Raw genomic sequence first — 14964 nt, 5'->3', positions numbered from 1 at the left:
CCACAGGAAGGACAATGCAGCAAGAACACATCCAAGGGCCGGACGAAAAGGGTGAACCGGGCACGATCAACTTCATAAGGTGAGCTTCCCGGCGACACTTATCGGGCCGTGGTTCGCTACTGTGTTAGTTACTCTCTTGACATTCCATACACCCAGAACATCTATAACCCTCGTCTAACTTCCACATCTCATCAGCACTACAAAACCCCATTGGCATCATAAATTGCTGGCCTCGCAAATAAATAGTCATTGTACTGGACCGCCAATTCCTAAGTTACTTGTTCTGTAGTCACCTCTCAGATCTCCGAGATACTTGTCGAGACCGTAACCTCCGTTGTGTGTTCTTGCGCAGTGCTAACGCACAAGCATCGCCGCACCTACCAAATGGTTAAGCCAAAGACAGTACGGGTGCCCCCAGAAAAAATGGATCTCACTACCTTACCTCCCCCAGAGGATCACGCCACCACACAAACAACACTACAGAAGCTGGAACTCACCTTACAATCACACACGTCACAATTCGAAAAAATACTGCAAGCTATTCTGGATACCAAGACCACCCTGGAAGCTAAAATTGGCTCGGTAGCGGAAGATCTCAATATACTTTGCACCGATCAACACGCACTGGCCGAAAGGGTGTCTGAGCTTGAAAAAGATGCGACGACTCTCCCCCGCTCTATGAAAAACCTCCAACTGCAACTAACGCATTTATCAACAGAAGTGGATTCCCTAAAACGCAGAGCGGAAGATGCGGAAAGCAGGTCCCGCCGCAACAACATACGATTGGTCGGGTTCCCTGAACGCACAGAGGGCCTAAGCGCTGAACTATTTATTGATCAATGGCTCATAGACACAATACTGAAAGACAATATCCCGAAGTTCTTTTCCGTTGAAAGAGCACATAGGATTCCAGGCAGACCCCCATCACCTGGTTCGCATCCACGCCCTCTCATAGTAAGATTTCTTAACTACCGAGACAGGGATCTCATCCTGCAGTTATTCCGCAAATCTGGCCCAATAAGCTATGAAAACTCTGTGATCGCGGCCTATCCAGACTTCACAGCAGAAGTGCAGAAAAAACGCAACTCCTTTTACCGGGTAAAAATTTGCCTCCGCAAACATGACATCAAGTATGCGCTGATGTTCCCAGCCAGACTCCGGGTACAAGACGACACTCGCTCCTTTTTTTTCACTACTCCGGAGGATGCCTGGACTTGGCTGCATGCCAAGGGCCTAGCCGACCCGCTAGACGCAAGCACACAGGATGACAATAAACTATCCTACACGCAAGGACGCAGGCAACGCAAAAAACAAGGTACCAAACCCTCACCTGAACAGGCACAGTCTGAACGCTCTCGGCTCCTACAGACAACATCCAGATTCGTCAACACCTCGCCTACTACTCTATCTATGCAAACAGATATTGAACTGGAACAGGATATAAATTCAGACTCTGCCGAGTCCTCAAGGGGTCCCCCTCTCACACCACGCACAGCGGATGATATCTGATGTGTAGTTAAACTCTACCTGCTGCTGTTGACTGGCTGCCATCTGATGCCTCCTCCTTGTTTTGGTTGCCCATTGATTACCGAACGTGTTTTTTTTTTGTTGTTCTCTTTTTCTTTCTTTCATTGTTCCTTCGCGGCTTCATGCGGTCCGTGGGTGCCCTCCGGCTGGCACAATTTGTTTTTTGTACCATAAGAGACCTGGGCAGGGTAGGCCCACATCTTTGCAGTTTTGTCCACTGGCACCCCCCTGCTTTATATGGACCATTATCTTACGCCAGGAACCACCAGTATTGTTTTTTTTTATTTGGTAGTAATTCAATTGTTGTTGTATGTAGTTTTAGTGTGCACCTTCATTTTAGGTGATTGGTTTTTTCAAGTGCAATTTAATTGTAAAAGGAGCAGCAAACACATAGGATATGACCAATATAGCAACAGGATCGCAGCTCATAGCTCAGTAACTACTGGCCGATCTATTATAGAAGCTGAACGTCAAAATAATGCTACAATGAGGCTGAAAGACAACTACCCCCCTGGTCCCATAATAGCTACAAAAACATTATGGCCACCCACACACACCAAGTGTTCTTAAAATATAAGGTACTCACATGGAACGTCAGAGGCATGGCAACCCCACGGAAACGCCAAAGGGTTTACGCTTTCCTTAAAAGACACCAAGTACACATAGCGTTATTACAAGAGACACATTTTGCTAAATCCACGCTTCAAAATGCACGCTCTAAATGGAAAGGCCAACTGCATGGCACTTCCTCCTCCTCCTTCGCCCGCGGTGTGGCCATCTGGATTGCACCGGGGGTCCCGTTTGTTTTGACTCGCACACAGTGTGATCCAGATGGCAGACATGTGATACTGGAAGGCACCCTAGATGGCTCCCCCTTGGCTCTGGTCGCACTATACCTCCCAAATGTAAATCAGTGCGACTTCCTATCTACGCTCTCTACCGGCAACCTAAGTGATCCTAGTTTGGAGTGTATATGGGGGGGCGACTTCAATAGTGTCCTGGACACTCAAATAGACCGTTCATTCCCTCCACTCGTCACAGCTCCTTCTAATCGTGCCTCACAGGCTTTGGCGCACTGGGCATCAAACAATGGTCTGAGTGATATATGGAGGGTGAACCACCCCACTCACCGCGAATATTCTTTCTACTCTCCAGTGCATAAACTACATACCAGAATAGATATGTTATTTGTATCTACAGCTGTCATTCACAAAGTATGCTCATCTGAGTACTTAGCACGTACGATATCGGATCACAACCCTCTATGCATAACAATGGCTTGGGGACCCACGCATACTCGGATACCAACATGGCGACTACAGCCAGAAGCCCTCCTAGATTCCCCCTTTCAAGCAGATATGGCCTAAAGTGTAGCCGATTATTTTCTATCAAACAAAAATACAACCTCATCCCGCGCTATAGAGTGGGATGCCCATAAGGTGGTAATACGCGGACACTGCCTCGCGGCCACCGTGGGGGTTAGGAAAGCACTTACTAGAGAACTACAAGACTTAGAAGTGAAGCTCCGCAGGGCAGAAAATGTGATTGATAACGGAGAGTTCACACTAACAACACTGCACTCGCTCAGAGCGGCTCACAAGGAAGCGGACAACAGATTAAGCAAACACGACTATAGACACTACATGACAAGACAACATGCTGAGGGAGACAGGTCGGGCAGGCTATTAGCTTGGCTGACACGACAGCCATCACAATCAGCTCCTATTGGCGCTATACGCTTAAACCCTGATGTCATTGTTAACACCCAAACAGGCATAAATGATGCCTTCTCTGCATTTTACTGCGCTCTTTATACGCCCCCCAATCCCTTAGAGCAGCACCTTACTGACACACTACACCTGGTCTCTCAAAACCAACTTATCCTTGACAACATCGACACACTAGACGGCCCTATTACTATAGATGAGCTACGCTTAGCCCTATCACAAATGGCACGTAACAAAACCCCTGGGTCCGACGGTCTACCGGTAGAATATTTTAACTCCCATGCTACCCACTTACTGCACCCACTCCTAGAAGTATTTAACGAAGCACACCATAACCTACAATTGCCGGATTCTATGCGTGAGGCATTGATAGTCGTCCTCCCAAAAACAGGACGCGACCCTCTCGATGTCAAATCATACAGGCCGCTCTCCTTACTCAACACAGACTGCAAACTACTAGGGAAAGTACACGCAAATAGGCTCCTCCCCTATTTACCGGGTTTAATACACCATGATCAATCCGGCTTTATCCCTGGCAGGAGCACTTTTTTAAATATCAGAAGACTCCTGCATATAATGCACAGCAACACAAACTCGGAAGCGGTGGCCCTTTCCCTAGATATTGAAAAAGCGTTTGACACGCTCAGTTGGAATTATCTCCTATGCACACTTAAGGCATTCGGTTTTGGCCCCGGTTTCCTTAATTGGATCAAAACGCTCTCCTCTAAGCCCACAGCCCGTGTTAAAAATGGCCGAGTTATCTCCGAAGCATTCCCTATAGGCAGAGGCACCAGACAGGGCTGCCCACTATCCCCATTACTGTTTGCTATTGCCATGGAACCATTAGCAATTAAACTACGCAGCTACGCACACATATGGGGCATCCCGGAATCCAATACCTATCACATTATATCCTTGTATGCAGACGATGCCCTAATATACCTGCGCAATCACTCATCCTATATGGCAGAAGTATTGCAGTTGCTGGACTCCTTCGCCCTTGCCTCCGGCTTGCATGTTAACTGGTCCAAATCAAGCATTTTCCCCCTCGCTTCCATCCCGGCTGACCATTATGAGGCGTTGCCACAGTATAAACTACCTTGGTCACATACAACCTTTAAATACCTTGGAGTGCAGATTTATCACTCAATCACAGACTTAAAAGAAGGCAACATTGATAGGGTGCTCGGCTCCACTCGTAGCTCAATACCTTTCTGGAGCTCACTCCCCTTGTCTCCCATGGGTCGCGTGGCGATAGCCAAGATGCTTATCCTCCCAAGGTTCTTATATTATTTTACTGCCATACCTCTGTGCCTGCCACGCTCGTTCTTTAACAAATTGCATTCAATGCTAACTGACTTACTCTGGGGCAAAGACAGACGGAGTGTGGCGCTGGCCATAACACAACATCCGCAAGAGTCGGGTGGGCTGGGTATGCCTAACTTTGAAAGATACTATGCGGCTGCCCAACTATCATGGGTATCCGCATGGCTTCAAGTAACTCCCTCTATTGAAGGCGCAATGCTGCAAAAACATATAGCGCCGCAGGGACTGCTGCTTAAAATGTTAACCACCCCTCCCACCACATCTCCTAGACTAATATTATTAGAAGCAGCTCGCTTTTGCTGGCGTAGATACGTCCAGAATAAAGCCTCTTCTCCCCCTTATTCACCCTTGCTACCACTGTTCCAACTACCAGGCACTCAAGTCCTCTCAATGTACCATAACACACGTGGAATAAACACATTGCAACTGGGCGACTTATATTCTGGGTCTGTGATGCATACCTTTGCGGAAATGGTAGCCGCCGGAATGATGCATAATGGGGCCTTTCTAACATATAGCGCCATAAAACGACTACTCCATAATCTCGGGGGCACCAATGACACGGAGCCCCTGGAATCCCCATTACTCACTACCATCCTCACCATAGGTAGCACAAAGGGCACTATAACTAAACTATATAAAGCATTGCTTGAGCCGATATGCACCACCCTGCCATACGCGAAGGCACGTTGGGACTCCGTCCTCCCTTCACCATTAACGCAAAAATCGTGGGCCGCCGCTCTCGCAATGGTTAAAACAGTATCCCGCAACCCTCGTCTGCATTATACCCAATTCAATTATCTTCACCACTCATATTTATCTCCAGCCCGCATCCAAAGAATATATCCGAGCACATCACCGACATGTCCCAGATGCGCCACACCGGCGGCTGACTTCTTTCATATGGTTTGGAGTTGTCACTCAATAAATTTGGCCTGGCAGCGTGTGACAGAGACCACTGCAGATACCTCAACCCATACCCTGGTGCCTACGCCCGACTCTTGTTTACTTGGCATACGCCACCGAACCAGAACAGATAAACAAACACATAAATTTATAGACCTGGCATTCGTGGTTCACAAACGATTAATAGCAACGCACTGGAAAGCCCCACATGTCCCCTCCCATCTGTCCTGGCTGCGTGAGCTACATAGCCGTGCGCAGGCAGAAGCCCAGACACTCCACTTACTGCGACAAAGGGGTCTCATCCAAGACGGCCCGAGGTCTGGGACAGTTTTGTGGTGGCCATTGAAGCCAGAGACAATATATATCCCCGAAAGCAGGATAATATACATACATACTACAACAATGCCTAAACATCGTCAACACTTTAATTATACTGTCCCAAACTCAACCACCCTCAACTGTACCCATTGCTAACAACCTCACCTCCCGCAAAGTATTTCTGCACCACAATTAGACACGCTCTACGGGATAACACACGTATGTAGCTTATACCCAGATCACGTGCGGTCATACCTACCTTGCACCCTGTCATTTCCATAGACATATACTACACCTCTGTGGTAGCCATCTTCCTTTTACTCACACATATTAACCGCGCTCCCTCTTCTCTCTTTCCCCTCGCAACGTGAGGGATCATTTAAACTAGTAGTGACACTGAAAGTGGCCACCTGTGTCCTACATCTGCAAACAGTTCACTCATAGTCTCCATGTCGAATGCTGCTCCCCCTTCCTCCTTAGTTCTTCTTGGATTTGCACTTTTTATGTTGCTTTATATTTGGTTTCCTCGTTCCTTATTATCATTAGTTTTCTTCTTTTTTTTTTTTTTCTTTGACACCTTGCTGTGTAATAATGCTGTGTAAATTTATATAAGCGTGTTAACGGATCGCAAATTATCAACAGCTATTGTATTGTTGTGTGCAGTATGCGTTTAATAAACAGATTTAAAAAAATAAAAAAAATATGTACACACACAATGACCTAAGCATGACCTCCCTTACAATAATATAGCCCACAACAGGTGCTTAGATCAGTAAAGTGAATAATCAGTTCACTCCTTTAATTAAAAAGCAGGTTTCCAAAAGTAATATATATAGGTCACCTCACACACAGAATATAGCTTCATCATTGGTGACCTATCCACATCAAGGTAGATAGAAACCACCTTGCAGACTCGACTAATGTCGGAGAGTTCAGATAACATCAAGTGAATATCTGCAGGATCCAGATTGCCTTTGAAAATACCTTGGAGTATACTCCTATAGGAGATTCCACTTTATTAATTGGGGACTCTTGACATTCTTAACCTATCCATCACATTTATGTTCAATGAGATACAATGAACCATCCATCTTCTTCATACTTTGCCTTACGTGTTGCAGCCTTGACTTATGCATCTACCGGTCATTGTGTAAGTCTGCAGTAGTGAGAATGCGGTTGATGAAACCATCCCTAAATACTAATGACCCAAGCAACTTTTATTAATGTGGAAAAGTAATTTTCCAGCACCAAGGAATTGTAGAGAGTAACACATTTCTTGGTGCATTTAAAGAATGCTTCTAGCTGGATAAAACCAACAAACTAGTATTTCTATCAATCGTGGATAACGTACGGATGTTAGTTGATCAAGGTGGTGTCAAGACACTGGTCCTTCTGTATCTTTCAGCAGCTTTCAAGACTATTACTATTGATAATGCCACAGTTTGTCATAATCTCTGAAGAAGGCTTTTTGTGTTGTATTTTAGACTGGCTGAAATCACTTAGGAGCATAGGTCACAGGTGGCCTCTCTTTCTCCCTGCAGCTCCAATCCCTGGATTCTCAATTGTGCTGTCACTGTTCCTATTTAACATTTACATATGGCCACTTTCTTAAATTCCTATGCTAATGCAGGGATGTTTTATATATTGCTGGATCACAGCCAGGTAAATATTTGAGCCCTACTGTGAGTATGTTGGGGGAGTAGGTGCATTTATTACACAACATAAAATCTGACACCCCAGGGTTAAGAATGTATTAGATTCAATTAACAGCACCTCTTTCAAGTTTTGGGGGAATAGCAGGAATATTCTAGTGCTTACTGCACCTCAATCTGCATAGTGCCATAAATGCTCTATTGTTTTCCCTTTTAAATTCCACTAGATTTAATGTAAGGTGAGATTTTAACAAACCTGATAGTTACCCACTGTGGAAAATATCACACAACTTGGAACTCCAACCTCTGCATAAACAGGGGTTTGTTCAGAGGTTGAGAAAACACTGACCCACAGACCCAGTATGGATGGGACGTTCTTCAGAAACAGAATCCCTTTTCCTAACCTCTTGTTTGGCTTTCTTGGTTTAAATCTGCACAAGGGTAGAGTACGTCTCACATAATATAGAAAGCTATAGTTATTGAGGTAGCCACCCATCTGCAAGCATCTATTTAAAAACTTGGAATGTATATTGCAAGTGGAGTGAAAGGTGTCAAATGTCCGTTCTCTCAAATTGAAAATGTTAAGCTTAACTTCATACTGTCTAAGCCTTGTTCCTGTCTCAGCAACTGCATTTCACTGCGTATTATGCTTATAATGGCATCTAGGAATCATGCTGCATTTTATGAGAAAAGGTAATGTACTTGGGGGGTGTGCCACCGGTATGATGATATTTCCAATTTGCAAATTGAATAGTACTTGTCCTATGTAAATGTAATACTTGTAAGGCTGGAGTACCCTTGCACAACCTAGTTGTGCTCTCAGTTTTACATTCACTGACCTCATACTTTATTTAACTTGTAATGCATTGTGTCTTATCATAATTCATGATTCTCAAAATGTGACATGATGGGTTACACGGGATGGGAAAGGGGTGTATAAAATAGGCGATTCTTTCAATATTTATATTGGTGTATACTTCCTAGTTTGTTAAAGTAAGTTGCCAAAAGTAATTCCTTTCATAAGGATTTTATTTACTAACTCTAGTACCTGACACATAAAGTGACTAAAAAATATGCAGGTTTAGTAAATGACTAGGTCGAAATTCATATTGACCATTGTTTTTCAGTTAATCTGATAGCAGAATTTTGGACATTTTTTAAATAAACATGGGAAAACACAAGGAAAAGTCTGCTGGCTAGATGAAAATATTGACTAAACCGTGTGACACAACTAGGCACCAATAACCATGTCCAACTGGTATGTTCTCTATTGTAGTTCAGTAGATGTCCAAAACCCTGTGTCACTTGCTTGACCCAGTTGAAAACATCTGTCTCTCATCAGTTAAAAGTTCCACCAAAAAGGAGTTTCCTCTGAAACATGCAGTCTGTTACATAGTTTAGTCATTTTCCATCAGCGTTTTTTTCAGTTCAGGTTTTCTCTAGTGGAGCTCCGGTTCTGAGGACTGAGTGAAGGTAGATAAATGAAGACAGCAATACTTATGGCAAGGTTGCCTTAAGAGTAAGCATGCTATCTGTGTGCTGTCTTAGACAGCAAGTGCTCTCTTGGGGAGATTTCTTTACCTCTCATAGCAATTCCCACAAACTCCTAACTGGTGTTATACAATTAGCTGTTTTGGAAGCTACATTGTTAAAAGTATGGTTAGGCAGTATAATCCACAGGCTGTGTCTGCATTGCCCGGTTTGTCTTAGCAGTCTTTTCTTGAAGAACTCATGCTGAATCTCCTTAAGGCAGGTTAGATTTGTCAAGGAGTTTAGCAGGCTTGACTGTGATGTGCAAACTTTTCATTTTTAAAACATGTTCAGTTACCTTCAAAGAAGGTTTGTGGTGCTGAAACACATTAAAACATTTGAAGTGTAGAAAGTGGCACTTCAAAGCTATTAATCTTATACATGTCCAAATGGATTTATGAAAGAGGATTTAAACATTGTTGGAACCCTAAGTCCCTGATTTATTTGAGCAGAAACAAGTAGTTTTGTCAAGGTTTTGGATTTTAGCCAATTAATGGAAGCCTGCTCATGCATTGATTACTTTCTTCACACCAAGCATTTAGCCATTTACCAATGACTGCTACTGACAAATTTGAGGTGGAAGACAATAGTGGTGTACAATGTGACTAATACTGACGATGTTTAATTAAAATACATACAACTGAAACCTTCCTAATTATAATAGGATGGTAATCTAACAGTTGGTTTTCTTTCTCTGCAGCTCTGCAACAAAATAGTGTTTCTGGTGAGCTTTGTTGGAAACCGTGGAACATTCACACGTGGATATAGGGCAGTGATCATGGACATGGCATTTCTATATCATGTGGTGTATGTCGTTGTCTGCTCCTTGGGCCTCTTTGTGCATGAATTCTTCTACAGTTTTTTGGTAAGTGGGATAGATGGGGGGTGTTAAGTTCCAAAGTTTTGTCATATGAGGTAGCATAACTTAAGAAAATATGTATGCTCACTTTCTTTGAATTTGTACCTAAAACCCACTTGCCTCTTTCGTCCTCTTTTTTTATTTTTGTGTACACATACATTTTGCTGATGTTGGATAATGGTTACTCACCAGGGTACGTCTCATTAAGTCATGCATATGAGCCTTCCACGGGGTGGCAGTTCATTCTCAATATAGGCTTTTCATTAAATATTACATTTCTGCTAGATAATTTTTGAATTTTTATTTCATAGATTGTTTTTAAGCATAAATGATCATTTAGGTTACTCCAGTATTGGAACTTTCATAGATTCACATGCTTGAATCATTCCCCGTCGTCGAGATGGGAATCCCGGTATAATTTTCATAAGTAATGTTAAAACATATTGAAGAGAAAAAGGCCCTAGGCCTCTTCAATTTGATAGTCTATCAGAGTCATTTTGTGAAAAAGGACCAAACTTGATCCTCCACCAATCAGGCGACAGCACCCTTCAGAACCTCCTGAGAGAAGCTCTAGTACCTCAGATTTTCTACCGCACGTCGTGCTAGGGAGTCTCTTCAGAGCTCCGCTCTGTTTTCACATCTTTATTCAGCTCTTTTTCTCTCAGAGAAACTCATTTATTTGATTTGTCAGCTATTTTTCAACTATGTCTGACAAGGAAAAGAAAAGTCTCTTTAGAGACTGCAAGACTTGTGGGAAGAAAAGACTTCATTCTGAAGATCCTCATCAAGATTGCATTTACTGCCTCTATCCAGATCTTTCAGCCAAGGACTGTAAGATTTGCCGTACTTTTACTTCTAAGACCTTAAAGGATAGAGAAGGCAGATTATTAATATGGCTGCAGAAACTGAAACATAGGAAGGATCCAGTTTCTGATTCTGAGAGTGAGGAATCATCAACATCAAAGAGATCAACTAAAAGGGCAAGATCACGCTCTAGATCTCCCTCACAAACCTCAAGGAAAGCCCTCAAAAAGACTGCCTCAGGGTCTTATAAGGGTCGCAGCCCATCTTCTTCCCCAACTAAACTCTCAAGTAAGGAGGGGAAAAGACATTCTTCCAGTTCTGAGAGGCACAGGAAATCCTCATCTGTTCCACCATCTGTGCCTTTCAAAAAGCCATCTTCTGTGACTGAAAAAAAGGCCTCGTTGACGGACTCCCCGTCGACGGCACCGTCGGTGGGCGCATTGCCGACGACTCCAGCTACTTTAAGTGTTCCATCATCCACGGCTCCGTCGGCGACATCGTCGACGAGTACACCACCGTCGACGAGATCTACAACGACGACTTCAGCTTCGACGACCGTCTACACCTCGTCATCGTCGACGGCGCTGATGTCAGTGTCAGCTTTACCGTCGGCGAAGCTTGCGGCTATTAAAATAACAGTGCGTCCAGCGTCGACGGCACCGTCTACGACAAAGTCAGTTTACACGTAGTCGATCTCGTCGACGAGGGAAAAATATCAAAAGAGAACAGAAAAATTAACTCCAACCCACACTTCACCTAGTAAGGTATCCTCCCTGGTACCAGTACATCTTTTGGAGGGAGATGAAGATTCAGATGAAGATGGGCCTTTTGGTACAGCCCACAGCCCCTCTGAATTAAATGTAAAATATCAGGAAGAGGAGGAATATGAGGAAGCTTATGATCCCCAGGCTTCCTTGGAGCATCAGCAGTATCAACAGGGAACGTATATCCCTTCCGACCTGCTTACTGGCCTTAGAGCCATGTTGGTGGATTATAACAGAAGGTTTCCTCCACAAGGAGAGCAGCCTCATCCATCGCCCATTTCTGGTCCTTCTACTCCACATCAAAGACCAACGTCTTTGCATCTTACGGATGTGGCCACCCCAGACATGACAATTCCCTAAGACACTGACATTTCAGAAGGAGATCAAGAAGAAGGAGAACTCACAGATACTCACTCCGAGTGGGACGAGTATATTATTCCTGCTCCATCTTCTCCTTCTCATTCGAAGGTGGAGTCCCCACCTGAAGACATTGGAGGTTTTCATAATCTTCTAGAGAGGGCAGCCAAGCGCTTTGCATTACCGCTACCTACGAAGCAAACAGATTGTTTCCTTTATGATTTTAAAGAACCCTTCCAGAAGTCTGTGCGCTCCATCCCGATGGTGAACTACTTGTGGGAAGAAGGCCTTAAAGTCATGACTAATCCAGCAACAGTCACAGCAGTTTTACCACGTCTGGATAAAAAATACAAAGCTCCTGATGATGCCCCAACATGCTTGACAGGCCGTTCTCCTCCAGATTCGGTAGTAGCTCAAGCGGCTCAAAGAAGATCAAAGAATCCTTCTGCTCCGATTTCCGCGCCCCCAGATAAGGAGGGTAGAAGGTTAGATAACATAGGAAAAAGATTCTCTTCTATGGCCAGCCTAGTGCTTAGAGCTGCCAACTCCTTGGCTATTTTGTCTCGATACGACAGACAGCTTTGGGCGGATATTGCACCTTTCATTAATCAACTGCCGGAAGACGTAAAATCAGAGGCAAATAAGACGGTGCAAGAGGGTCAACGCACGTCTGCAGAGCTTATAGACTGTGCAATGGATATAGCGACCACTGCTTGCAGGTGCTGCTGTTTTAAGAAGACAAGGCTGGCTCAAAGCCACCTCATTTCGTCCAGAAGTCCAGAATAAGATCCTAGACTTACCCTTTGATGGCCAAGCGTTATTTGGGAAACATGTGGACGAAGCCCTACAGTCAATTAAAACGGACACGGACACTGCAAGGTCACTAGGGACCATGCAATATCGGAAATCGTCCTTTCGTCCTAGGGGGCGCGGCCAGCCCTCTTACAGAGGGGGATATCAACAACAGAGATACTCTTCCTATCCATCATCTTCACAACAATTTCGGCCATACTATTCCCAAAGACAACCGCCTCAACCAACCTATAATAGACCGGCAGGCCGTGGACGCTCAACCCGCCCTGCTAAGGATTCAGCTCGTAGACCCTGATGTTTTCGAGGCGCGGCTACGCCCAGTCTTCCTCCTGTCACCCTAGGCGGAAGAATTTCCTTATTTCTCAGTCAATGGCAAACCATTACGTCAGACAAGTGGGTCCTGCAATTAGTGGAACGGGCCATACTTTAGAATTTGTCCAGAAACCTCCCTCCAACCCTCCCCGCAGGACTCCTTCAAGATACCCTCAAGAACTCAAAGAAGAGGTCTACAAGCTCCTTCTCAAGGGAGCTATAGAGAAGGTGCCGCGGGATCAACGAGGAACAGGATTTTATTCCAGATTCTTCATAATTCGAAAAAAGTGGAAGGATTGGAGACCGATCCTCGATTTAAGGCAACTAAATGTATACCTAAAGAAGCAATCGTTTCGAATGATCAGCCTGCAAGACGTCCTTCTGCGTCTCAATCAAAGAGATTTTATGTCATCGCTAGACCTCAAGGACGCATACTTCCACATACCAATCCACCCTGCCCACAGAAAGTATCTGAGATTTACCGTAGCCGGGAGCCATTATCAATATCGCGTCCTTCCCTTCGGGCTCAAATCAGCCCCAAGAATATTTACCAAATGCCTAGCACCAGTGGCAGCCTTTCTCAGGAGAAGAAAGCACCAGGTCTTTCCATACTTAGACGACTGGTTAATAAAGGCAAAGTCTTACACAGGAGCACACAAGTCAACAAGAAAGTGCGTTTCCTTGCTGACCAATCTCGGATTCACGATCAACTGGGAGAAGTCCAACCCTCTACCAGGCCGCAGTATTACTTTTCTGGGAGCAAAACTGAACACGGAATCCGGCATCGCATGTCCCACGTTAGAGAGACAACAAAGGTTACTAACCCTAGGGAGTTTCATACACAAAAGACGAAAGGTTACAGTCCGTCTCTTCAAATCACTATTGGGCATGATGTCTTCATGCATACCTCTGATCCCTCTGTGTCGGCTAAAGATGCGCCCCTTGCAGGAACAGCTAAACCGTCAATGGCTTCAAGTATCAGGAACTTTCGAAGACCAGATACAAATTACTCCAATAATGATCAAAACTCTCAAGTGGTGGTCTCAAAAGCATCATCGCTCAATCGGTCTCTCGTTTCTTCAACAGCCAGCCCCGTGGACCATAACAACAGATGCCTCACTGGAAGGCTGGGGCGCAGTATTACAGGACCTGAAAATAAGTGGCAAATGGCCAACTCATCTGGCATCAAGGCATATCAATTGGCTAGAACTCAGGGCAGTGCACCTTGCTTTACAAGCGTTTCTCCCAAGAATCCATGGATCGCGAGTGGTGATAAGAACGGACAACACCACTACGATGCACTATCTCAACAAACAAGGAGGTACAAGATCTCTCACCCTCTCCAGGGAAGCCCAAGCGATCTGGAACTGGGCCTCGCAGCAAGGCGTCACACTATCGGCAGTGCACTTGCCAGGAATAAACAACAAAGCAGCAGATGCACTCAGCAGACAGAAATCGGAATGCCACGAGTGGGAATTAGACCAGACGGTACTCACCCAGATTTTTTCCCAGTGGGGAACACCAACAGTGGATCTGTTTGCGAAGAAGGACAACGCCAAATGCCAGTTCTTCGCAAGTTGGCATCACCAAAAGGGATCTTGGGGGAATGCGTTTTCGATAGTCTGGTCAGACATCTTTGCTTACGCCTTTCCTCCCATTCCGTTGATCCCAAGGGTCCTCACAAAGATGAAAACAGAACCGTGCACTCTCATACTGATAGCCCCGTACTGGCCGCGCCAACATTGGTTCACAGAGCTCCTCATTCTCTCAATCAAACCTCATATTCCGCTGGAGCCGTTACCTCATTTACTAACAATGAACAACGGCCAAGTTCGACATCCCGATCCACACTCAATGCGGTTAGCGGCATGGCTCCTCACCACAGAGAATTTGCGCATTTGAATATCCCGCAGGGCTGCAGAGATATTTTGTCACAGGCCAGAGCGGATAGCACTAACAAGGCGTATCAGTGTAAATGGAAGAGATTCTGTGCCTGGTGTCATCAACGTCAAATCGACCCTTTTCTTTCACTACCAGAAGAGATTTTGCCGTATCTCTTAGAGTTAGCT

At 44.8% G+C, this 14964-nt stretch overlaps 1 protein-coding gene across 5 annotated transcripts in view; it reads left to right on the top strand.

The window, feature by feature from the left end:
* Positions 1–14964, top strand: part of ITPR2 (inositol 1,4,5-trisphosphate receptor type 2) — a 1367642-nt gene that overhangs the window by 1184357 nt on the left and 168321 nt on the right. For all 5 annotated transcript variants that reach the window (XM_069228605.1, XM_069228604.1, XM_069228603.1 and 2 more), the window contains one exon: positions 9687–9851. In XM_069228605.1, the coding sequence (XP_069084706.1) occupies positions 9687–9851 (165 nt within the window). The remainder of the gene's footprint in view (positions 1–9686; positions 9852–14964) is intronic.

Source organism: Pleurodeles waltl, chromosome 4_1 (assembly GCF_031143425.1).
Source record: "Pleurodeles waltl isolate 20211129_DDA chromosome 4_1, aPleWal1.hap1.20221129, whole genome shotgun sequence".
Taxonomy (NCBI): domain Eukaryota; kingdom Metazoa; phylum Chordata; class Amphibia; order Caudata; family Salamandridae; genus Pleurodeles; species Pleurodeles waltl.
Note: the sequence above shows the minus strand (reverse complement) of the source record. Positions and strands in the feature narration are given on the sequence as shown.